The 25,428-nt window shown below is 38.2% G+C and overlaps 2 protein-coding genes across 2 annotated transcripts in view; both read left to right on the top strand.

Annotated features, from left to right (window-relative positions):
- The first annotated feature begins 3,025 nt into the window (after positions 1-3,025).
- tdh (L-threonine dehydrogenase) lies at positions 3,026-9,408 on the top strand. The gene is made up of 9 exons (XM_047387091.1): positions 3,026-3,188; positions 4,961-5,154; positions 5,522-5,564; positions 5,698-5,768; positions 6,035-6,184; positions 6,439-6,611; positions 6,741-6,831; positions 8,077-8,346; positions 8,484-9,408. Exons 2-9 carry the CDS (start codon positions 4,968-4,970, stop codon positions 8,621-8,623), a joined length of 1,125 nt encoding a protein of 374 aa, XP_047243047.1. The 5' UTR covers positions 3,026-3,188; positions 4,961-4,967; the 3' UTR covers positions 8,624-9,408.
- Positions 9,409-15,747: 6,339 nt separating this feature from the next.
- The window catches only part of pinx1 (PIN2 (TERF1) interacting telomerase inhibitor 1), a 29,707-nt gene continuing 20,026 nt past the window's right edge, over positions 15,748-25,428 (top strand). Inside the window, exons 1-5 of the mRNA XM_047387097.1 lie at positions 15,748-15,815; positions 16,590-16,699; positions 18,270-18,362; positions 18,624-18,705; positions 19,962-20,051. Of these exons, the coding sequence (XP_047243053.1) occupies positions 15,797-15,815; positions 16,590-16,699; positions 18,270-18,362; positions 18,624-18,705; positions 19,962-20,051 (394 nt within the window). The 5' untranslated portion in view covers positions 15,748-15,796. The remainder of the gene's footprint in view (positions 15,816-16,589; positions 16,700-18,269; positions 18,363-18,623; positions 18,706-19,961; positions 20,052-25,428) is intronic.

Raw genomic sequence — 25,428 nt, 5'->3', positions numbered from 1 at the left:
TATATTTTTTCTGTTTTTTGTAAAAGAACATGAATCCTTTGTTTCAAATAGACCCCATAACCCTGCATTAGTTGAGAGGTACATTGATAAGTCAGAAGATATGCTGGTCTAAATTTTAGAAACACATTTTCCATCTGAAACACTACATGGCTGACAATTACAAATGCCACACTACTTTTTTGTGGCATTTGCTGTAGTTATAGGCGCATTCAAGCTTTACAAAATGCTAAAGGTCAACAGGTTAAGGGATGTGAAATGAAGTAATAACATTTCAGCTTGAGCTTTGGAGGAGCTAGAAGTGATGCTTAAAATTTTTTTTTAAATTGAATGTATATCATAAGTAGTCATTGCATAGTTATTCCAATTCTGAAAGTCTATTTATTGGAAACCCATAAAGACTCCCTGTACAGTTGTATTCTCAGAAAGTGAGAACACGTGCTCTAAAGTACACAGTGTTGTAACCTGTCTGAAAAGATCTGAAACTGTTGAAAATTCAATAAAATGTTACACAAATAACTGCAGAAACACAAAGATGTGCTCTAAAATATTCTCAAAGCTAACTGTGTTCGAACTAGCCACCTTCCACACACAGTGGCACCCCTGGTAAAGATGGGTAGTGAGCTTTAAAATGGATTAGCGTAATCTTATGTAGCAGCAGCAGAATTTTATATTTAAAAAATGAGAAAATTCTAACCTTTGACATGAAAACACATTCATTTGGATATAAAATCATTATAAAAAATAAGTGGGATTTTTTGTTTCTCACAAAAACTCTAACCACACCATAATGGTGATTTGGTGAGAAAAATAAAATTAAGCTTTTTTCAACACCAACCAGCTTGAAGCAAAGAATAAATATGTTTAAAATTGAACACTGTTGTGTATGGTGAGGATCTGTGATGCTGTGGGCCTACTTCTCTTCCAAAGACGCTGAGGACCTTGTTATTGTGCATGTGTCTGTGAAATCTTTCAAATATGAGGAGATTTTTACTAAAATATCTGCCAGAACACTGACACTGTTGCTGTAGGGTCTTTCAGCAGTTTGATGATCCAACAAATTTGGCTAAATTAGCAGAAATGTTTCACCAGATACACAGATAACCTTTTTCTATAACCATCTGAGTTCCCAGACTTAATTCCTGCAGAAAAGGTCCAGGGTGATCTGGAGAGAAACGCAAACAGGGAGAGAAACATTTTCTCCCTGTTTGCTCCAACCTTTTGAAATGTTATAGAGAACTAACTGTTCTAGTGAACTCCAATAAAGGCTGGATTTTCAGCGTGAGATTACTGTTGCTGCTGCCATAACGGATTCATTTATTTTAAGGCTTGTTACAAATCTTTATAAGGAGGTGGATCTTCTTTAACACTTGGAAGTGGAGGCACCACCAAATAATAGGCGGTGTGTTTTTTGGGGGGTTTTTTTACCTCAGAAATGGCTTACATCAACTATCCGTGTTACGTGTGACAGGAGCAGCTTTCTAATGTTGCTGCAGAGGGCATCAGTTTCCGTCTGACCCTTCCCATCCCCTCCTAGCAGATTCAGATGTGAGTAAACAGCACCCCAGGCAGCTCTCCACCAATGTTGCCACTACTGTGACGAAGCAATCACCTGATGAGGTGCCTCAAGAATAAAGAGCCAGAGAGCAACTTTATACAGGCTTGTATTGGCAGCCACATTGTTTATAGTTCAGCTGCTCTGCCTGCAGTCTGTTCAACATGTTTTTGTTTGGCCCTCCGTAACTATGCTAGTTTATAAAATTATCCTGAAATCAAAACAAATGTACAAAAATCTAATTTCTGTTAACAATATAGGTCAAGCCACTGCAAGACTGGACTTGAAAACTTTAGATACCTACTTTTGTTGCAATATTGAGCAGCCATTTCACAGTTATGTGTCATCTTCCCGTCATGCTTCCCTAGAATGACAGGTGGTGGGTTGAGGAGGGTATCAGAGTTCAACCAAGTATGGTAAAATATGGTTCTTAATGGTGACTATAGGTGTAATTTTCTCAAAGAAAAAAACTTTCTGCTGGGTTTGTCATTCCTATCTGTGGGTAAAATGATTTAGCTCCAGTTTATCATACTCTTTCCATTTTTGGATGATGGGTTGACCATTACTCTGAAATCTCCAAAGCTTGTGATATAGTTTTATAACCTAACCCTACTTTAATCCTCTCCACAATGTTATGCCTGACACAGAGGTTACTTCTGACGGCACTTGATAACAATGGCTTTTATGTAGGGGTGTTAAAATATAAGGGGCTGAACACAAATGTACACTGCACTTTTATACTTGTAAAAATGTTTGAAACCTATGTATCATTTTCCTTTTCACTTCCAGATAAAATACAAAGACGTTTGTGGTTGTAACTTAAAATGTTAAAATCTCAAGGGGTGTTAATGCTTTTTGAAATGTAGTTCAGGTTGACTTGTGTAACCATCCCCGGAAACACAAAGGCATGGTTGTTGCAATGTGACTTTGTTGCTGACCTTAGTGGTGGGGAAAAAGAAAAAACGCAGCTAAAACTCAGACAACTGTTTGCTGATGTTATTTTGCATAATAATTACACATAATTACCCCAACTTACAATCTATTCGCATTTATATTTTTCAAGATATGTACCTTTGACTCTGTTGAGGAGATTGAAGGAATTTGCACCAATTCTTGAACAAGTTCAAAATCACAATGTAGTCCGACCTGAAACTACCTAAAACGTTTGTGCAAAATTTCCAGAAGGTCCGCACCCAAAAACGTCTGGCTGATCTGGAAACAGCAGGGGGTGTCATCTCCATTCAGCTCACTTCTTTATTCAGACCGCAGGGCGCCAACTTTTTACACAAAAAAAAAAAAAAAAAAGCTTCAGGGCATTTTGCAAAGATAACGCCAGCGTGTCATTGAGTGACGTGAAGGGAGGGGAGCTGTCTGGGAGGGAGGACCGCACCTCCGAGCCTGAACCAATCCGGGACACAGCCGGTCTGCCCCCCTTGAAGCAGATGGTCGCTGATATATATAATCCAAGGCGCAGCTGATACAACGCTGAACGGAGATAACATCCGAGCATCACGTCAGCGCGCAGGAGGATCTGCTCAAAGCAGGAAGCCGCATCACTCCACTCATTCTCTATTTTAAAAGCCAGACAGCATTTTTGGTTTTTCTGTTTCTTTCCTCCCATCATTTATCATTACTGGTAAGTAATCTTTTTCCACTAACATTGCATTTCTTCGAGCAGTCGTTTAATCTAAATTAAGACACATTTTATGTAGGTTTTTTAAAGCATCACATAATTACCTCTGCCACCTGCCTTTTTTAGTTAAACTAGTTAAACTCTTTCTATATATACATATATATAATATTTATTTTAAAAAGTGAAAGATAAAAGAAAACATATATAGTCGTTTTGGGATAAAGCCTATGCGGTTTAATAAAAGGTTTAAGATGGCTACAACAGCTTCACCCGGCTTCTGGCCTGCCTTTTTACGCGCCGTTCATGATGATGTCTACGTAAACTGATGTAGATACAGCAAGAACCTGCGCAAACGAAGTGAGGGCAGAGCGCATAAAAATCAATAACTTTTTTATCATTAATGCATCTTTTTTTCTGCATCAAATCTTTGTATTGTTACCAAACTGCATGAGACAGGCACTGATTTCTTACATAGGTGCTCAAGGCAAAGAGTGGTTTAAGTGATTCCTAAGGCGTTCCAAAAATATTTCCAAGTGCGGTCATAGAGGTCGCCGACCTGTTCTTGGCACTGTATTCCTCTGCCGCACCATGTCACTGTACGCCCTCTCTCCCCAATTGGGTCTCCGTGAAGGCAGGGCAGTATAAATACTCTCCAGTTACATGCTTTCTAACTTAGTAAGCACCCTTCGTTGGTAAGCTCACTTGTGGCATGTCAAAGATGCTTTACGCAAAAGTCTGGTCAATTAAAAAGACGTACGGACACAGGGTTGCAAGGGTTTACACAATCAGTCTTTATATTTAGGGTTCACTGTGAAAAATTCTATCAATTTCGTTTATTTGATGTTTTAAATATGATGTTACATTAAAGTTTGATTTGGGTCAGACGCAGGAGCCTACAGGAGCGCCTCCAGAAAGTTTTGTCTGAGCGGCCGAATGGGGGCCACTAATACTCTAAACCATAACAGAATTTCAGGATTTTAGTTAGTTACGCTGCTTTAAGCAACCTAATCATATTTTCTAGTATCCACATCCACAAAATATTCTGACTTGATTTGTATTATCCTCTATTCAATTTATGTGTAAAAAAAAAATACTATGTATTCAGACTGTAGCCAAGGGACGGGACAGCAAGTTTATAGGAGTCTCCGTTGGTTCCTGTGTTTTAGGAAATATTCTCTCTGTGCAAATTTTGTTATCTAGGTTTGAATTATGATCACAGCACAATATATGTAAAGAGTTATTGCTGTGGCTAATACATGGCACCAAACATAACAATAAAATTGTTAACGTCACAGTCAGAATTATTACAAAACCTTCTAGCTAGGCAGGGGCCAGGAAGTGGTATCAGTAAACCATAGTTCTGAAAAGATACGGTTTCAAAAACACAAAACCTTTCCAATAAATTCTTATGTGTTAAAATCCTTTTAATGAGATACTAAAAGTGCCAAAGTGGCAGCTGTTTTCTGCTGCAATGCTTCCCCTCTCCCACCTGTCGCTGTGCACTACTGGCCAGCTGTCTGGCTTATGAGACTTAAAAAACTCAGGTGTATTGAGCTATATGTTTTCCTATGGGCCCTGAGTCTTTGAATCAAAATTAAAATAACCAAACATATCCTGTATTGAGCATTATAACTGTAATAAACAATAAGTTGTTTTGTTTTAGCTCAGGTAGAGGTAGGAATAATTGTCCATTTTAAATAATAGCTCATAGATTATGTTCATTTTTCCTGTACCATGAAAATTTACTCCAGGTAATCATACTTTTTTTTCTGCAGGTACATCATGCCTGTTATCAGAACCATCAGCAAGGTAGCCAAGCAGGCCCTGCTCAGCACCCCTGGGTGCGGCTGCCAGCCTCTAACGGTGGCTGTGCGTACCATTAGCTTCTCCCCCCGGCAGGTCACATCAGATGCAAGCTTCCACTCTGTGTCTTTCTCAGAAACAGACCACCCTAAGGTGCTGATCACAGGTATGGATGATCTCATTTAGGCAGCATGTTGTTCTCTAATATAAAGGACCTCAGTGGCCTTCTGAAAAGAGGTCTCCTTTTATTGCTCCTCAGTTACGATAAGATTTGTGAATGTAACTGAATGTGAGCTTGTACAAACGTGCTCTGGAGGGACTTCAAGAACAGTGGGATTTGTAGGGGATTTGGCAGAGAAAGCTGGATAAGGTTTCCAGTTAAACACAAAGAGTCTAAGTCAAGTGCAGCAGGAGGTTTTCTTATGGCCCTCTTCCAGTTTCTTAAATCTCCATGGAAATAGTCACTGAAGATCAGTAGCCTGCACCTCATTATCCTAGTGCTACATCCTCACATGACACTATATGATTTGCAGGTGGCCTGGGGCAACTTGGAGTGGGCCTGGCCAAACTGCTGAGGTCAGAATTCTTATTCTTTTTTACATTAAAATTATGCAGGTTGTTTTACAACTGACTTCCTTCTTATGTAAACGGTAACATAATGGTTCACCTGTTTGTAATGCATTTTATCTTAACGCTGACTTCCTTACAGAAAGAGGTTTGGCAAGAACAATGTCATTCTTTCTGACATCAGGAAACCTCCTAACAATGTTTTTCACAATGGTGAGTAAGCCTAATCAAACTATCTTTAGACAGACACGTGATTGAATACAAAGTTCCTTTTGTGGGTGTGTGACTACTGCTGAAACCTACAAAAGTCTTTTATTTCACAACATTCAACTTTATTATATTGATATTGCAACAGGTTTTTGAGTCCTTTAAAAATGTTAAATGAAGACTAATGCAGAAATGTTTAAACCCTACAAGCGATTTTATGGAAATCACTGAGTGTCACTTTTTGGTAAAGACATATTTTAATCCACCATCAGGTCCGTTTATCTACTCAGACATCCTAGACTACAAGAACTTGAGAGAAATTGTGGTGAACAACCGCATCACTTGGCTGGTTCACTACAGTGCCCTCCTCAGTGCAGTCGGAGAGGCTAACGTGGCCTTGGCACGTTCTGTAAACATCACTGGTGAGTAAACCACCAAAACTTTGTTAGATCTGGTATCTGAGATTTTTAAACCTTTCTTTCCCAAATTCAGTGAGCATTACCTGTAATTCTTGACACGTATTTACAGCTGAAGCAGGATCTTTGTACCCAAAATTTTGTAAAAGTTAAATTTGCTGGAAGTATACATAATGCACTTTTTTTTACACTTACCTGTAGAATTAATTAAAATAATATTATTTGAAATAACAATAATATCCTCAATACTTCTGGTTTAGGGCTTCACAATATCCTGGACATTGCAGCAGAGCACGGCTTGCGACTGTTTGTCCCAAGCACCATTGGGGCCTTTGGTCCCTCTTCGCCCCGTAACCCCACACCAGATATGTGTGTGCAGAGACCTCGCACTATCTATGGCGTGTCCAAAGTGCATGCTGAGTTAATGGGAGAGGTAAGAGCTCGGATTTTGATTGACTGCATCTCCACTTGTCTGTTGCCAGATTATCATGTATGGAGCCATTTCTTGTCAACATTAAACCTATTGAAGTGATATCTAATCTACTTGATTTTGTCTGTTTAGTATTACCATCACCGCTATGGACTGGACTTCCGCTGTCTCCGTTACCCAGGAATCATATCTGCAGACTCCATGCCTGGGGGTGGCACAACAGGTAGGATAGATAAACAAACATAGAACAACTATGAAAGGTAGTTAATAGGTAGTTAATACCATTGTTTATCTCATCATTTGTTTTTTTCTGTTTTTTTTTTTTTTTTTTCTTTTACCTGTGGTGATATATACACTTTTTAAAACTTCAGAAATGTTTTTTGGTTTTAGAATTACTTAACCATATTAGAATCATTAGTAAAAGCCATGATATATTTAATTTTCCTATTCCACCTGGGGAAGTATCCTTGGACAAGATGCCAGTGCAACCCTGTTGCTCTATTAATGTGGCAGCAGCACTTCCAAGATGTCATGTAATAAAAGTGGTGCGCATATGTTATTAGATCCAACCTAGTCAGATTACGGTCACAAGATGTTAGGGAAAGCACAAGGAGGGGCGTGCATCAAACGTGACACCAACATGTTGAGTTGTCACAAGACCAATAAAAAACGTACATCTGAGACAGAGTGCTATTTTTCTATTTTCTTTAGTGGTAGCAAGTCAATAATGGGAGTTAAAATGAAATGGCAGAGATATTATGTTAAAAAGCAGTAGTAAAAAATAGTTATGAAAGTTTAGAAACACTCATTTGGTTTTGGTAGATAAATCAATATGCAGATGACATGCTTATATTCTTGAGTGAAAAGCATGTAAAACTATGTAAATCTGTGGTAAAATTCCAACATAAATGAGTCTTTCATTATTCAAAGTAATGGAACTAATGTTTAGGGCAAATGTAACATCTCTTCTAGTGGGTGTACCAAAGGATTTTTTTTGTCAGTGCACCAGAGCAACTTTAGTAAGTGTATGTAAATAACCCTAGTTGGTGGCATTCGAAATGGCATTTGGAAATGTGTTTAACATACTTCGTGTTAAAACTTCATTGGGAAGTGAAGTGTGAGAGGAAAAATGACATCGGTGAGTTTATTAGCGTTCACATTTGATGGGAGTCTATTCCGATAGGCTTCCTCATCTCGTTGCAGATTTGTTATGCAGCTAAATTCAGAGTTCTCTTGTTGCATTTTTATGGCTTCTAATCATCTTTGTCTGCATATTTTCTTCTCATGTGTAAACAGCCACCGCACCCAAACTTTATCTGTCAGCTGGAGCTTTTATTTGAAGGGTTTTGTGATAATTTTTTCTTATGTTTATCATCCTGATGTTATGTTAATCATTTCAAGATAATTAACATCAGAGCTGTTATAATAAGGAGAATATCAATAGTGATTTTATTCTGCTCCTATCCAGACTATGCAGTTCAGATTTTTCATGATGCAATCAAGACCGGCAAGTTTGAGTGCAACTTGAGACCCGACTCACGACTACCCATGATGTACATCGATGACTGCCTACGCGCCACTCTGGAGGTGATGGAGACACCTGCTGACACGTTGAGCATGAGGACGTACAACATAAATGCCATGAGTTTCACACCTGAGGAGCTGGCCCAGGAGCTCAGGAAGCAGATGCCAGAGTTGGAGGTCACATACAACATCGACCCTGTACGACAGGCAATTGGTAAGCATCCGTTTTAAACTATTTTTGTAATTTTTCTGCAGATGTCATTGTTATGTTGTCATCTTGGTAAAAAGAGATGTTTGTGTTCAAAACACATCAATAAATGTTACATTTTGTCTGCCTTGTTTGTCTTGTAGCTGATAGCTGGCCCATGAACTTTGATGACTCCAATGCACGAAAAGATTGGGGCTGGAAACATGACTACGATCTCCCAGAGCTGGTCCAGACAATGCTGACCTACTCTGGTGTGGAAACGTGCATGGCTCACGCCAATTAAGATGCCATGTTAGAGTAAATTCTTTGTATATAATGTAACATTTTTACCAAAGGGAATAGAGAAACTTGATCTGTATATAATTGTTCAATCAATTCTCTGAGCAAAAAAAAAAAAAACAATTAAAAGGCTGTGCTCGTCTGCTACATGGCTAACATCTCTACAGAATGTAAAGGTGCAGTGCAGGCAAGAGAAAACTTTCTGTTGAACATCTTGTCCTGGTTTGTTTGCTTTTCCTATTCTTAGACATTTGGATTAAAAGTGGAAGGGTGTAGTCTGAGGAAATTGCAGAGAATTTTGCAACATTTTCTAATATTCTTGTTTTTACAAAATTATGGGAAAATGTTGACTGTGCTTTTTGTCGGGATCAAAGGTATATTCTTTTATTGTGCAGGAATGACAATGCATTTCAAATTTGAGTTGTACTAGTTGTACTACCGCATATGGGGGAAAAATAATAAATGAGCTTAAAGAGCTGGGGAGATTGACTGAAACTTATTAGTAATTAGCTTATTTTTCACATTCTGTTATTTATTTTTTCCCTGTTAAATATAGGGAAGCTTTATTGCCCCAAAGCATTAGATGCCCTCTTTGAGGTTTTCTTCAGTTTTTGTTATTTAATATTTTTTCACCAGCGCCACCATTATTTTGAAAACGAAAAATGAAAAATGTGACTTCATATGTCACATCTATGTATACAGAAGAGATTAATTATTTCTGTGTGTATTTGAGAGAGATGCTGTGAGCTCTTTCAGTTAAGAAATTTCCCAATAAATATTTTCCATATACCCTCTTGTTTCTTAACCATTTTGAACCAGATTTGTGTTTTTGTCTCGTGGATTTCTGACTTCATGGAACATTTTTGCAATAACCTGACAATACACAGCCATCAAATGCATCAAAACTGTAGTCACAAAATATGAAGCAAATGATTTAGAATATGATCGGATAATGAAAACACATCCAACTTCTTTTACCAACAGAATGTAAATGTTGATCTGCAGTTTCAGTCTATTGATAAACTGAAACTATGCAGACCTGGCAGAACTTGCTCTGAGCTTGTTTAGTGCATTGTTGGTTTTGCCTGCTTTGTTGGATAACAACCAGTAATCAACATGTATCAGTGTTGATTACTGGTTGTAAACAAACAGTAAACTGATGTGTAATAAAACAGACACAACTGTTATATGTGATAATTCAAATGGCATATGTTTGAAATATATTAAATGGAAAAAGTAGAAATGTTGAATGTGCAAATCTGTGTACCATTTAAAAGACCCAATTTAGGTTTTCCTGCTTGCAAGATCCTCACAATATATGTGCAGTTGTAGTTATTCATAGTTAATGTTCACCTTAGTTTATATTCCCTTATGATGAAAGACGTAAAGGTCTACTTTACCTATAAGCAGCTAGTGCACTGAAGATCATGGAGACCCCTAAACATCCCAAGCACATGCTTCTGGGGAACTACAGGTCCTTCTCAAAATATTAGCATATTGTGATGAAGTTCATTATTTTCCATAATGTAATGATGAAAATTTAACATTGATATATTTTAGATTCATTGCACACTAACTGAAATATTTCAGGTCTTTTATTGTCTTAATACGGATGATTTTTGCATACAGCTCATGAAAACCCAAAATTCCTATCTCACAAAATTAGCATATCATTAAAAGGGTCTCTAAACGAGCTATGAACCTAATCATCTGAATCAACGAGTTAACTCTAAACACCTGCAAAAGATTCCTGAGGCCTTTAAAACTCCCAGCCTGGTTCATCACTCAAAACCCCAATCATGGGTAAGACTGCCGACCTGACTGCTGTCCAGAAGGCCACTATTGACACCCTCAAGCAAGAGGGTAAGACACAGAAAGAAATTTCTGAACGAATAGGCTGTTCCCAGAGTGCTGTATCAAGGCACCTCAGTGGGAAGTCTGTGGGAAGGAAAAAGTGTGGCAGAAAACGCTGCACAATGAGAAGAGGTGACCGGACCCTGAGGAAGATTGTGGAGAAGGGCCGATTCCAGACCTTGGGGGACCTGCGGAAGCAGTGGACTGAGTCTGGAGTAGAAACATCCAGAGCCACCGTGCACAGGCGTGTGCAGGAAATGGGCTACAGGTGCTGCATTCCCCAGACCTGGGCTACAGAGAAGCAGCACTGGACTGTTGCTCAGTGGTCCAAAGTACTTTTTTCGGATGAAAGCAAATTCTGCATGTCATTTGGAAATCAAGGTGCCAGAGTCTGGAGGAAGACTGGGGAGAAGGAAATGCCAAAATGCCAGAAGTCCAGTGTCAAGTACCCACAGTCAGTGATGGTCTGGGGTGCCGTGTCAGCTGCTGGTGTTGGTCCACTGTGTTTTATCAAGGGCAGGGTCAATGCAGCTAGCTATCAGGAGATTTTGGAGCACTTCATGCTTCCATCTGCTGAAAAGCTTTATGGAGATGAAGATTTCATTTTTCAGCATGACCTGGCACCTGCTCACAGTGCCAAAACCACTGGTAAATGGTTTACTGACCATGGTATCCCTGTGCTCAATTGGCCTGCCAACTCTCCTGACCTGAACCCCATAGAGAATCTGTGGGATATTGTGAAGAGAACGTTGAGAGACTCAAGACCCAACACTCTGGATGAGCTAAAGGCCGCTATCGAAGCATCCTGGGCCTCCATAAGACCTCAGCAGTGCCACCGGCTGATTGCCTCCATGCCACGCCGCATTGAAGCAGTCATTTCTGCAAAAGGATTCCCGACCAAGTATTGAGTGCATAACTGTACATGATTATTTGAAGGTTAACGTTTTTTGTATTAAAAACACTTTTCTTTTATTGGTCGGATGAAATATGCTAATTTTGTGAGATAGGAATTTTGGGTTTTCATGAGCTGTATGCCAAAATCATCCGTATTAAGACAATAAAAGACCTGAAATATTTCAGTTAGTGTGTAATGAATCTAAAATATATGAATGTTAAATTTTCATCATGACATTATGGAAAATAATTAACTTTATCACAATATGCTAATATTTTGAGAAGGACCTGTATGTATTAAGATTTGGCTGACATCAATGACATCAATAGAAACACTGAATGGGAGCTGCCTTATTTTGACCTTCTCTTTTGACCTTGTTTTGTTTATTAGTTTCTTGGCTTTAAAAGAGATGAGCACAGAGGGAGAATGAAATGACTTAATGCACAAAGAGATTCACTTACTGTTGGCCTTTCATCAGTGCATTTTTAAAAATACTATTACCATTATGTTGTCATTTAAAGGATCAAAAACGTAGTAAATAAATAATTGTTTGCGTGACATAAGTAAATATCTTAAAACCTGTCAAATTATCAAGATGGAAATAACAATGTACTAAATTTGCATTTTATATAGATTAAATGAAAGTTTTCCACCTTCAAAAACAAACAGCATTTCATAACATTTACCTATAAATACCAATTTAATATAATATGGACTTAAAAATCTACAAGCATATTTTTATTAGAGTCTACAACATACAGTGCTTCGCAAACATTCTCATATTCATTGAACTTTTTCAAATTCTGTCTTATCTGGGTTTTTTATGTGACCAATACAAAGTAGAACATGTTTGGGAAGTGAGAGAAAGAATAATACATGTGTTGTTGTTTTTTTTTTTTTGTAAAAGCCTGGTAAGAGAGCATTTATCAGACAAGCAGCCAAGAGACTCAAGATATCTTTGGAGGCACTGCAGAGATTAACAGGTTAGGTGAGAGACTGTTAGAAGAAAACAATTTGTTTCACACACCATAAATCTCCTGCCACCTAGGCAGCAAGAAGCCATTTTTGAAAGAAGGCCATAGGATCTCATCTGCAATTGGCCTCATGCCATGTTCGGGACAGAAAATAAGCAGTTGAAGGTGTGCCTTTTTGCCAATGACAGAATGCTATTTGTGGCTGTAAATTAGCATGGCACATCACTCTAAATACACCAACGCCATGGTGAAACATGGTGGTGGCAGGGTCATGTTGTGGGGATGCTTTTCTTCAGTATGGACAGGGAAACTGGTCAGAATTGGTAAGATGGGTGGAGCTAAATACAAGGCAATCCTGGAATGAAAACCCTGTTAGAGGCTGCAAAAGACTTGAGCAGAGGTCAGACAATGACCCTAATCATACAGCCAAAGCTGCAGTACAGTGGTTTAGATTAAATAACTTTTGTGTGTTAAAAAAGCCCAGTTAATGATAAAACCTAATTTCAATTAAGGATCTGTGGCAAGATTTGAAAAATTTATGTTCATAGATGTTCTCTATCTAAACTGATTTACCTTGAGCTATTGTGCTATTTAAGAAAAATGGACAAACATTTCAGTTTCTCTATGTGCAATACTGGTGGAGACACACCCCAAAATAAAAGTACTGACTCAGGTAGGATGAATAAATATGTGAGGCTTCTCTGATTTATGTAAAATAATCATAAACCACCTACAAATTTCCCGCCACTTTACAATTATGAGTTACTTTGTGGTAGCCTAAAAAAAAGGGAAAAGATCAAAGGCTATAGATACTTTTGCTAGGCACTGTATTCCTCACATGCATATGCTGTATCATAATGTGCATGCATACTGCTCTTACTGGCTGCAGTCTGTGTGGTCAAAGAAGCAAAATACGCCTACATGCAAATGTAGATTTGTGTGCCTTCTATGGAAATGGGGGTCAACCATTGTGTCTCGCATTCAAAGCTTTCTGGGAATTCAGACAAAGAGAAAAGCAAACCTTTTATTTTCACAGCTTAACTTGTTGGAGCTTAGGTTGTTATGTAACATGTCTTTTGGAGGTATGCACACATACTTGAGGTCTAACTCCCCACAGAGCTCCTCCTCAGTCCCTGTGGTGCTGGTGTTTTGTTTATGCACTGTTTAATAAAATTCCCACAGGGCGCATTAGATTATGTTTGACAGTGGCATAAAGTAAAGGACAGGAACACTATAACAGCTGGTCTTACTCATGGGGTCCTATCACCATTGCAACACTTATCTCTTACCGTACACATTCTTACAAGGGAATTTTACTGGAAAGTATAACACTCCCCTTACAGTTAGTGTGATCAGGCTGCTTAGTCATTCAGTTCGCCTTGAATTTGACATTTCTCTGTTTCTGGTCTAAAGAGTGAAATACTGCAAATATGTGCACTTTCATGGCTGGGTATCTAAATAGTTTTACGTTGTTATGTATAAAACCCACACTCCTAACAAGTGGCTGATAGTCTTGGTGTGTGAAGAGAACAGCATTAACCAGTCAAGCTTCTGTTACGCAACTTTGCTTTAATCTCAGGAAGTCGTTTAGGTGTAGTTTTTGGATCGGATTAGAGTTTCATGTGATCCAGTTTGGACCAGTATGATCTGAAAACTGATATCCGATGTTAGAAAAACAGATGAGGAGAATCATGTTTGTTTTAATTTACCAAGGGAATCTGTGCAATTGGGATAGGATTCTGTGTCACGGGAGATGAAACATGAATCAATTTTTAAAAGATAACTGTGTTTACAGACTTAAAGTTACTGTCGATGAGCATTCTTATCCTATTCTAACAAAAGGGAAACATTAGAACCTATGCTTCATATCACTATGGTATAAATGGGAAAAACAGCTATGAGTAATATTAATAAAGGTTATTCCTAACAAATTGGGATAGGAGTCTGTGTCACGGGAGATAAAACATGAATCAATTTTTAAGAGGTAAGTGCGTTTGCAGACTTAAAGTTACTTCTGGGCTCAGAAAAACTTCTCTTTTCTGAGCCCAGAAGTAACTTTAAGACCACAGTTACCTCTTAAAATTGGTTAATGTTTTATCTCAAGCACAGCTAAACAGACGGAGAGCATGTGAAAGTCAGACTAAAGCAACAACCAAGTCGCACCACAGGCTGTCACTGTAAAACTTGGCTCTTGTTACTGTACGTGCAGGTTTTATGTGTCTCTCACGGGGGTACGGGTTATATAAGAGTGACTACGATATTCAATCTGGATGTTTTCCCTGAAGAAAGAGACTGCGTCGCACAAAGAAAATTGGTACAGCACAGTGTCTTTTGTTCAAGCTCTAAAAAAGCTAAAAACATTTATTTTTTGATTTTCTGATACATAAATGAAGTATATTACCATAAAAATGGACAAAATACAACTAAACAAAACAGAAAAATCTAACTTTGTTTTTGCTCTCTGATTTCTGACATTAAATTTTTTTGTAAAAATGTCATGCATCATTCTATTCGTTCTGCCCAGCGCTTACCTATCCCAGGTAATGAAACAAATCCTCACACCCTGATTCTGCTACCACCATGAGTATGATGTGATTAGGATGATGTAGTGTTAGTTTTCTGTCACAGAGTGTTTTGTATGTATGTTAAAAAGTTACTTTTCCAACTCATCTGACCAGTACACGTTCTTCCATGTGTTAACCCTGTGTTAAACATCCCCACAACTTTATCACTGACATGTCTGCCGTGTACCTTGGTATTCATCACACTGTTTTCTAATGCTCTGTGACAAACATCAGAGGCCTTCAAAGAACAGATCAATTATTGAGTATAAATTACACACAGTTGGACTCTATTTTCTATTCTTTTCTGTTTAGCTGACTTTTCAGGGTCGTTTGTGTAAAAAAAAAAAAATTGGAAAAGTCTAATAGGGTATACATTTAGTCCCAGTAGTTGAATTTATGTAATCAAACAGAAGTCCTCATGCTAATCTAGTTGCTAGCCTGGAGAGCCCCCTGCTGATGAGATGTGATACAAATAAAACAGAAAAACAATCTCCAGCCTTTCTGCCTACGTTGACAAATTAACTAGCTAAATAAGAATTTCACCAAGCTTGCATATAATATAGGCTACGTCTGTAATCCTCGCTAAAAGCACTCGTTCACGTGTATTATCTAGCGCTGTCGTACATTAGTTTAAGGAATAAATTAAAAGGAAAAATCAGAACCATACATTTTAAATGGAAAAACAAGTAAGAACCTTTTGGAATGACTTGACCTCTAGGTTCCCTTTCTGTCTTTTCTAATAATAATAATAATAATTATTATTATTATTATTATTGTTATTATTATTATTATTTGTGGAAAATGCATGCAGACGGTGGTAACAGTGATTACATTGTAATCAGGCATTATCTGAGGTGTCTTCCTTTGCGTCATCTGTTGAAGGACCCAAGATGTCTATGCTCGCCGAGCGTGCGTATATTTTCAGATACATTTCATGTTTTCTTTCTTTTTACAATAGCCTTTATGCTATTTCTCTTTTCCAAAAGCATTGTTACTTTTATGTAAATTGTTGATCGGAAAATACCCAGTTTTTAGGAGTTTTCTTCGAAAAGTAACACGGTTAGCATTAGCATTTTACAGTCGATGATTTAAACACGTGTGCTCCCGTACTCTTCCTCTCACAGACACTCAACTTTTCACCAGCCCGTTTTCTTTATTGAACCTGTGTCTGTCTTTTTTAAATTAAACGGTGACACTCTGGGCAGCTTTTTTAACTTCTCCCGTCAGGTTTGATTTTCGGCCTTTTGACAACCACCGCCAGTCTTTTACTTTAAGCTTTATCTTTGAATCTAACCAATAGTGCTGTTATTGATACGGTCCCTTGCAAAATAAACGTCGAATCAAACCATACTTAGAGGGTTAAGACCCAAAACCGTTTCTATAAACAGCTGTCATTATTGGTAAAACCGTTGAAAAAACATCCCGGTTGCACATCCTCCAGTAGTACAAAATACAACTATTTTTGTATGTTGGTGCTAAGTGTTGTTTTAAAATGTCACAGGTCATTTTACGTAGTGCAGCTGTGATTTTTCTTCATTGAAATGTGATACCTCACAACTGTGCGTAGCCCGTGTACTCTATACCGTACATATGCACATATCTGAGTCAGGGTTTTCTCATCTTTCATGTAAGCTCTTGTTGGAGGACTGTTATGTAATCAACTTATCGCTGCTCCCTGTTCAGCCCGCAGGAAACAGAAGTGGTCTGTAGACCCCAGGAACAGCGCCTGGAGCAATGATGACAACAAATTTGGCCAGAAAATGCTGGAGCGAATGGGCTGGTCCAAGGGCAAAGTGAGAGGGGTTCTTGTTTTTTTTTAACCAAAACCTATTTGAGTTTAAGGTTATAAATGTGAACCAAAAAGGCAGGCTTTGGAGTTCTAGGCGAAAGGTGTTCAAATCAGATAATCGCTTAAGGATAAATTTGATTTAGTCAGTAAATAATAAAGTTATTTTGAAATAAATTATTTTAGTGAAGCAACCTAAAAGTAGCTGCATCTCTTCTGGAGAAAGCAGGTGATAGTCTTTCAAAGTTGGCATAAACATATACTAAGCAAATATCAATTATTCACTGCATCAGTTTAAAGTCAGTCTTGAAGCAGCCTTTCTTTCAAAAGATTATGCAAAAAATTGCCAGAATCAGCTTAGATGAATCTTCCAATGGGTTAAAAGCTGGACAGTGCCTTGCCCAAGCTAAAGTTTTTTTTGTTTTATTTTGGCACTGTGTTTTCAGTTTTTGTTTTTCTGCATCAGTGTTGCTTCTTTTTTCTTTACATTGGCAGCTTTCTAGCTTTCAGCTTTCATGTTAAGTTTATGTTTTTAATTATTACTGGAACCTACACAAGCACAGCCATTCTGTTGTAGTTTTGATGCTGCAGACCTTCGGACTATTAGATAGGATCACAGCTGGTTTCAAAATTAATCTATTGGTAAATAGATTAGTTTATGGTTGACTCGGAGACTGCAAGGTACTCTGGTCCTTTGGTAGCAAAGCAAGTCCTTATTATCCACCTTACATCACCGTGTTTGACAGTTATGTGGCTGAGGTGTCTGCGGTGAAATGGTCTCTCTTGTTTTTCTTAATATGATGTTATACATGGCCAATTATCTCTACTTTACACAAAAATACACTGTTCCAGTGGTCTTGGGGTTCACTTAGGTGTGACTGTTTCCATGCTAAATGAGGCTTGTAGAGTATATAATGTGGCTCTTGGGTTTTCTGCAGTTCTATGACTGTTTTACAGTCTTGTAAGGGAATTTGCTGAAATGTTGACTCGCTGGAAGATTGGCTGGTACTTTCCCTTTTATATCCTGTAGATTTATGCATTAGATGTATTTTTTTTTTTACACAAACAGCTTTTCAGCGTTGACATTGTTTTGTTTTTTTCTAATACTGGCAATGTGAAATTGGAAGAAATTTGTTTTATACACATGTTTTTTTTAATAATTTTAGGACCAGATTATTTTTGTTTTGTCCTGATACAGAAAACCCTGAAATTGAAACAGGGTATGCTCTTTTTATCTGTCAATATCTGAACAAAAAATCTAAAATTGTTATCTGTTGTCTCATATATCTTTGAATGTTTTGTTCAATAGATTTTAGCATATAGAATATATAAAGCAACCGACCTAGCACTTTTATCAGTTTTAGATGGGTTGTTACTTTACCTAAACAAACAGTAGAATTTTTTTCTAAATGCACTTTTGTTTAATTTTTGTACGTAAATCTCAAAGTCATGACTTTTTCCATGATGAAGTCACATTTTTAGCCTAGATTGTAAGTAATGTGTTGCTGTAGAAGAATTTACTTTGCACAAACAGTAACACATGTTGGTATTCACTCTTTTGTTGTTGTCCTTTTCAGGGACTGGGGAGGAGTGAACAAGGATCCACAGACCACATTAAAGTAAAAGTTAAGAACAATAACCATGGACTCGGAGTAAATGCCATTCATGAGGTCAGTGCCATTATGAAGAGAAATTTACTTCTGGATCAAAATGTGCTGTTTTTCCCACATGGACTAAGCATTTGTTTTTGAAATGTGAAATTCGGTTAATTCTAGGGCTTCCCTCTGTCTTCCAAAATATTTAAAGTCTTAGCTAAAATCATACATGAACAATTTCATTATTTTTTTCAAATTTGTTTGTATAAAATTGTTGAAGTATGCAGCTACAACATGTATATACATTGAGTATCAATTGATCTGTGACTTTTGCAGGATAATTGGATTGCTCACCAGGATGAATTCAATGAGCTTCTGGCTCAGCTGAACGACCATCATGGTCAAAACTCAAGTAATGGTAGGTACAGGAAGCATGCTTACTACGCTTTTCATTGCAGTGGTTTGCAGCTGATAAAAAATATGCATTCTGTTTACTCTATATTATATAGATGGGTTTTGATTAAAGTTCCGTAGATACAGTCAAGCTGAATATGTACAGTGTATATAAAAAAAAAACCACTAAAACACAGTATCCTTTATTTCCCCCTTCTCTCTCAAAAACGTTCCTGTAATGGGTCAGTGAGGATTACCAAAACCATTTCTATTTTTTTAAATGCCTGGCTTTTACTTCTCAGGGGATGTCTTGAGATGTTGCTTCAACATTTCTATATAATGTTCTTTGCTTATGATGCAATCTGTTTTGTAAAGTCCACCACTCCCTCCTGCAGAAGAATATCCCCTAACATAATGCTGCCACCCTCATGCTCCAAAGCTGGGATGGTCTTCTCAAGCTTGCAAGCTTCTCCCTTTTTGCCTTTAAATTTAATGATGCTCACTCACCATGGCCACATGTTTCAATTTTAGTTTCATCAAACCACAACCCATGTCCCAGAAAATCAAGATCATTTCTAAACTTTAATCTGGTTTATGTGGCTTTTGGAGTAATGTCTTCATCCTTGCTGAGTGGCCTTTCAGCCCATGTTAGTACAGGATGTGCTTCACTTTGGATAATGAAACTCTTACAAGCTTCAGCGATCACCTACACAAGGTCTATTGCTGTTGTTCTGGAGTTAGTGCCCATATTTCACACCCAAACACAGTCGTAACTGGGACACAGAACCCATCTCCTTTGTTTATGTGCATCTGTTTAAACAGATGCTCATGGCAAATTCAGAGGTCTGAAAAGTTTACTCAAGGCTGAATCGTCATCTGGGCTTTCGCAAATTATTTAAAGGCACAGCCATCTTAATGTAAACCCTCTGAATATGAAGAAATAAAAAAAGCAATAGTAATCTTCTTTGACCCTAATTAATTTGATTTAATGTCGGACATTAGGGTAATTTATACAGTGTTTGTAAACGTATGGCTTCAACTGTATTTTCGGTCGCCTTTTAAACAGCAGAGGGTGCCACAATACAACATCTTGTGAAGTATAAGGATTTATATGCTCACTTACAATGGTTCAACATTATTACCACTATGCAAGATATCAGACAAATGTAAAATAACCTCTAAACTTTTGTCTTATGTATTTTGTAGCAGATCAATATGCAAAACAAATAATTTTAATAAGAAGTTATGACCATACTTTTTGCTTTTAAATCTTATCTCTAGAGGTTCCTCCAGATCAGATGAAAAGTTTCAGCCTGGAAGAAAAATCAAAGACTTCTAAAAAGAGGGTTCATTACACAAAATTCACGAAAGGTGAGTAAATTTTTTTTGCCAGACGTGTTCTCTGACAGTTTTCTCACTGATTAACAAGTCAAATTGCGTCAGCAGAACAAACTTCAAAAGGTTTAGGTCCTTTTACACATTTAAAACAAGGCTTCAAACTAGTAGCTGATTCAGAGTGAGTGTTTGGTACTGCTGCTTCCGTGGTCTTCTGCCAGGGCCCATCTTATTAAAACTTGTGCTGTCGTCTCAGACCACAGACGCTGATCAGAGTCCTGTCCGTATCTGCTGGGTCAGTTGACCCAGTGAGTGCTTTGGGAGGTTATTTATAGGCCTTCCCACTCCTTTCATTACCCTTTACACGTCAGGAAGTTAAGATTTGCTAGTCAAGGCCGGTACACTGATAGGCTCATACAAACGATACGTGTTCAGGACCACTGGAGGCTTAAGTGGAAAACCATCATATTTTACTGCATAGTCTCATGAATACATGATTGCTTGGTAGGAGCTTAGTAGGTTTTGCATGATAAATAATGACTTGGAGTTTACAGTTCGAATAGAGGCATTCATATTCAAAACAGAAATCTTATCCCATCTTTAAAACAATATAACACTGGGTTTCACTTTCTTTTCTTTGGACGTACTTGTGGCCAGCACTCATTAAAATTGTCTTTAAAAGTGTATGACATCTGTAATTGTGTGTCATTGAGTTCAGATCTGCCTCAACAGGTCTTGACAACACTTGACAAAACAAATATCTCAACTTTTGCTTCACCTGGAAGAACTTTTAATATTTTACGTCATTCAAAAGCAACTTCCTGTTTCCTGTTTGGGGCATCTGGTATCTACATTTACTCCCCCCACCCCCCTGCAGAAACAGCACCTCCTCTGACCCATTAGATGACCCTGCCTGATAGGACCTAGTCTTTATCTCTCCCCCAGACTCTCTCAACTTGTTTTTATGTTCTTAATTTAGCACAAGCCAGAAAAACATCTACTCCTGATGCATATTTGAGCATGAAGTTATGACTACATAGTTGTTTACTTTTATTATTTATATTCTGCTATGATTTTCTGTATATTCTAATTACCAAGTTTTAGTCACGTTAAGCTCTTTCTGACTCACAGAATTGCATCATCATATCACCCTGGGTGAGCATGTTTCTATTTGCCAACTACAGGTGCATCCATGGCAGCTGTAACTAATATTTATGATTATCATTCATGCAGCATGATGCATACATTGTTCTGCTTCTGCATGTTCCCAGTCATTATTCATTTTTGGATATTTGCATTCATGGCCAACTGCGATGATTGGAAAATGCTAATCCAACTAATTAAAAAACTTGGCCTTGTCACAGTTTATATTATATAATTGCTCAATCATTTTTATTTTAACTAAATGGATGGTTTTGGTGATTTTTATTTACCTACTGTATATAACGAAGTCAATTAGGGAGACTGTTTAGATTTTAATGCTTACTGTTTAAAGTGCTAGTTGGTGGGCACTGGGGGTTCACACAGGAAAGACCTTGTGTTGAGATGTGACATTATAAATTTGGTTAGAGTCCAGCCTCACAGTTCCATTTTAGATTTTAAGCCAAATACAGGTCCTTCTCAAAATATTAGCATATTGTGATAAAGTTCATGATTTTCCATAATGTCATGATGAAAATTTAACATTCATATATTTTAGATTCATTGCACACTAACTGAAATATTTCAGGTCTTTTATTGTCTTAATACGGATGATTTTGGCATACAGCTCATGAAAACCCAAAATTCCTATCTCACAAAATTAGCATATTTCATCCGACCAATAAAAGAAAAGTGTTTTTAATACAAAAAACGTCAACCTTCAAATAATCATGTACAGTTATGCACTCAATACTTGGTCAGGAATCCTTTTGCAGAAATGACTGCTTCAATGCGGCGTGGCATGGAGGCAATCAGCCTGTGGCACTGCTGAGGTCTTATGGAGGCCCAGGATGCTTCGATAGCGGCCTTTAGCTCATCCAGAGTGTTGGGTCTTGAGTCTCTCAACGTTCTCTTCACAATATCCCACAGATTCTCTATGGGGTTCAGGTCAGGAGAGTTGGCAGGCCAATTGAGCACAGTGATACCATGGTCAGTAAACCATTTACCAGTGGTTTTGGCACTGTGAGCAGGTGCCAGGTCGTGCTGAAAAATGAAATCTTCATCTCCATAAAGCTTTTCAGCAGATGGAAGCATGAAGTGCTCCAAAATCTCCTGATAGCTAGCTGCATTGACCCTGCCCTTGATAAAACACAGTGGACCAACACCAGCAGCTGACACGGCACCCCAGACCATCACTGACTGTGGGTACTTGACACTGGACTTCTGGCATTTTGGCATTTCCTTCTCCCCAGTCTTCCTCCAGACTCTGGCACCTTGATTTCCGAATGACATGCAGAATTTGCTTTCATCCGAAAAAAGTACTTTGGACCACTGAGCAACAGTCCAGTGCTGCTTCTCTGTAGCCCAGGTCAGGCGCTTCTGCCGCTGTTTCCGGTTCAAAAGTGGCTTGACCTGGGGAATGCGGCACCTGTAGCCCATTTCCTGCACACGCCTGTGCACGGTGGCTCTGGATGTTTCTACTCCAGACTCAGTCCACTGCTTCCGCAGGTCCCCCAAGGTCTGGAATCGGCCCTTCTCCACAATCTTCCTCAGGGTCCGGTCACCTCTTCTCGTTGTGCAGCGTTTTCTGCCACTCTTTTTCCTTCCCACAGACTTCCCACTGAGGTGCCTTGATACAGCACTCTGGGAACAGCCTATTCGTTCAGAAATTTCTTTCTGTGTCTTACCCTCTTGCTTGAGGGTGTCAATAGTGGCCTTCTGGACAGCAGTCAGGTCGGCAGTCTTACCCATGATTGGGGTTTTGAGTGATGAACCAGGATGGGAGTTTTAAAGGCCCCAGGAATCTTTTGCAGGTGTTTAGAGTTAACTCGTTGATTCAGATGATTAGGTTCATAGCTCGTTTAGAGACCCTTTTAATGATATGCTAATTTTGTGAGATAGGAATTTTGGGTTTTCATGAGCTGTATGCCAAAATCATCCGTATTAAGACAATAAAAGACCTGAAATATTTCAGTTAGTGTGCAATGAATCTAAAATATATGAATGTTAAATTTTCATCATGACATTATGGAAAATAATGAATTTATCACAATATGCTAATTGTTTGAGAAGGACCTGTATAGAAAGAGAGACAAACTTTGGAAGAAGTTTATCATAATTTACAGCAAGAAAATGCTATCCCTAGTCAGTAATGATGGTAATGTAGATTTGCACAATATATTGAAACACAGTCATCTCAATATTAGTATTTATAATTACAAAAGAAGGCTTGGATGCAGTATTTGGTTGGCTGTTATGCACTATAGAGCCATAATAGTTTTCTTACCAGTCCAGTTCATTGACTTCAGGTGTTCTAACCTCTTCCATGGCCACTGTTGTTTAAAATCAAGAACCTAGGCATAAAGGCATTTGTGAAAGAAGTGGTCGCTCTCAGGAACTCAGTACATTCCAGTCTGGTGCCGTGATAGGGTGAATACAGGCTCTGATTACTAAAATTATATTGGCAAAACGCTTTCAACCATTGATGTCCAAACATAACATAGGTTTCAGTGACCAAAATACTGAAACTCGCAGAATAAATTGGACTCAAATGTGGTTGTTTTCCCAGATTTTTTGAAGGATTGTTGACATATAATATTCCAAATCCACATTGATTCCCAGGAATTATCAGTAAATGCCAAATGCCTGGTTGATGATCAGTAGTATATTAGAAATGTAGGCATTGGGTGGTAAGAGATTCTAATGATAAGATAATCTTGAGTAAAAATAATACATTGGTTTCAAGGTATTTAGGGTGTATTCACACTTGCCACTTTTGGTCCGCTTTAAACGGACCAGAATTCGTTTCCCTCCTTGGTCCGGACCTTTTGTGCAGGTGTGAATACACTCAAGCGAACCCTGGTCCGGACCAAACAACCGGACGGAGACCCACTTTTTGACGTGGTCTCGGTCCGCTTCCAAACGGACTCTGGTGCGGTTCGCTTATGGTCTGAATACAAACCGGCCCCGATCCGAACCAACTACAAAAAGCGTACGTCTCTTTGGGCATAAAAAGCCACCTAGCCGGTAGCAAAGGTGTGTGTTGAAAGGTATTCATACCTGATAAGCTGTGTGTTGCTTAGCAACGCTACTGGCTTGTTGTGGGACAAAACACGTAGAGAACGTCGGCGTTCAGCACGCATTCTCCGACGGGGTTCCAAAATTATAGATGGAACGTCTCAAAGTCTGTGTTGACTGAGCTGCTCTTGACTCTCATAATAATATTGCAGCTTTAATAACGGCACAATTATGCAGAACAGAGGTGCTGCATGCCGCACGTCTACAGTTGTTTTCCTACATTTCTGGGTCTGTGTTCTGTCCCGCCCCCGTCATTTCTGTCCAGTGGGAACAATGATCGTCACCCGCGTGGCTTTGTTTACAAGTAATAGTTCACTTTCAAAAAGTACAATGTGAAAACAAACCGCACCAAATGATAAAAATACAGTTCGCTTTTGGTCCGGACCAAAGGACTTTCCTGGTGTGAATACAACCATAGACTAAAAGGAATGTATAGTATGAGGAAATCACTTTTTATTTAAAACAGGAAAGCCCTATTTTTCTATAATTTTGTTTACTGTTATTTTCAATTAGAAAAATAGACTCAAGCAAAATTATTTATTAATCGACTGGTAAATTTATAAAATAACACCAATATGATGAATTGATCTTAGCTGGTTCAGTAGTCGTTCTTGTCTGCTCAGGTAGCCAGCATGCGGTCGGCTGCGTTCCGGACATACCGCTCATAGCTTGCCCTCTGGAGGTTTAAATCACTGTTATCGTAATGAGTGATGCTCCTTTAAGTTTCGTCACCATGACTGCAAGTGTTTTTTCGCAACTGAAAGTATTTCAAAACAGAAAAAATTGGCTTTCTTGGAAGCCAGGCAAATGTGTAGAGGCCTTTGTTTAGCATGCTAACCAGCAGTGTGTAGCGATAATTGAGGAACACATTTTTATATTGTTCACCATTAGAGATTTGTACTTAAATAGCCTATTTTACATAGGAGAAAAAACATAGGAAGCAAAGGACTGAAGTTTGATAATGCTCACAAGGAAATGTAAATGGAGGATTGGTCTGGTTTTCCATCTTTGAATGGGGTTAAACTTAGACTACACTGTTCCATCAAATAATAATTTCTTCTTATGCAGGAAGTGATCCAATCTGCTATGTCGCCATTGTTTTAATGATGTCAAAGGAAATTAAAGCCAGCAAAACATTTTAAATTTTTGTTTTTCTAGTTTTAGAGAAGTACTTTTGTTCTTTTTTTTGTGATTA

The sequence above is a fragment of the Girardinichthys multiradiatus genome, chromosome 15 (genome assembly GCF_021462225.1).
Source record: "Girardinichthys multiradiatus isolate DD_20200921_A chromosome 15, DD_fGirMul_XY1, whole genome shotgun sequence".
Lineage (NCBI taxonomy): Eukaryota > Metazoa > Chordata > Actinopteri > Cyprinodontiformes > Goodeidae > Girardinichthys > Girardinichthys multiradiatus.
Note: the sequence above shows the minus strand (reverse complement) of the source record. Positions and strands in the feature narration are given on the sequence as shown.

Bases quoted from the DNA above. Each gene is read 5' to 3' on its own strand.
- tdh (XM_047387091.1), top strand. From the start codon at position 4,968: ATGCCTGTTATCAGAACCATCAGCAAGGTAGCCAAGCAGGCCCTGCTC. The intron at 5,155-5,521 runs GTATGGATGATC...TATGATTTGCAG, and splicing joins CCCTAAGGTGCTGATCACAG to GTGGCCTGGGGCAACTTGGA. The intron at 8,347-8,483 runs GTAAGCATCCGT...TTTGTCTTGTAG, and splicing joins CCCTGTACGACAGGCAATTG to CTGATAGCTGGCCCATGAAC.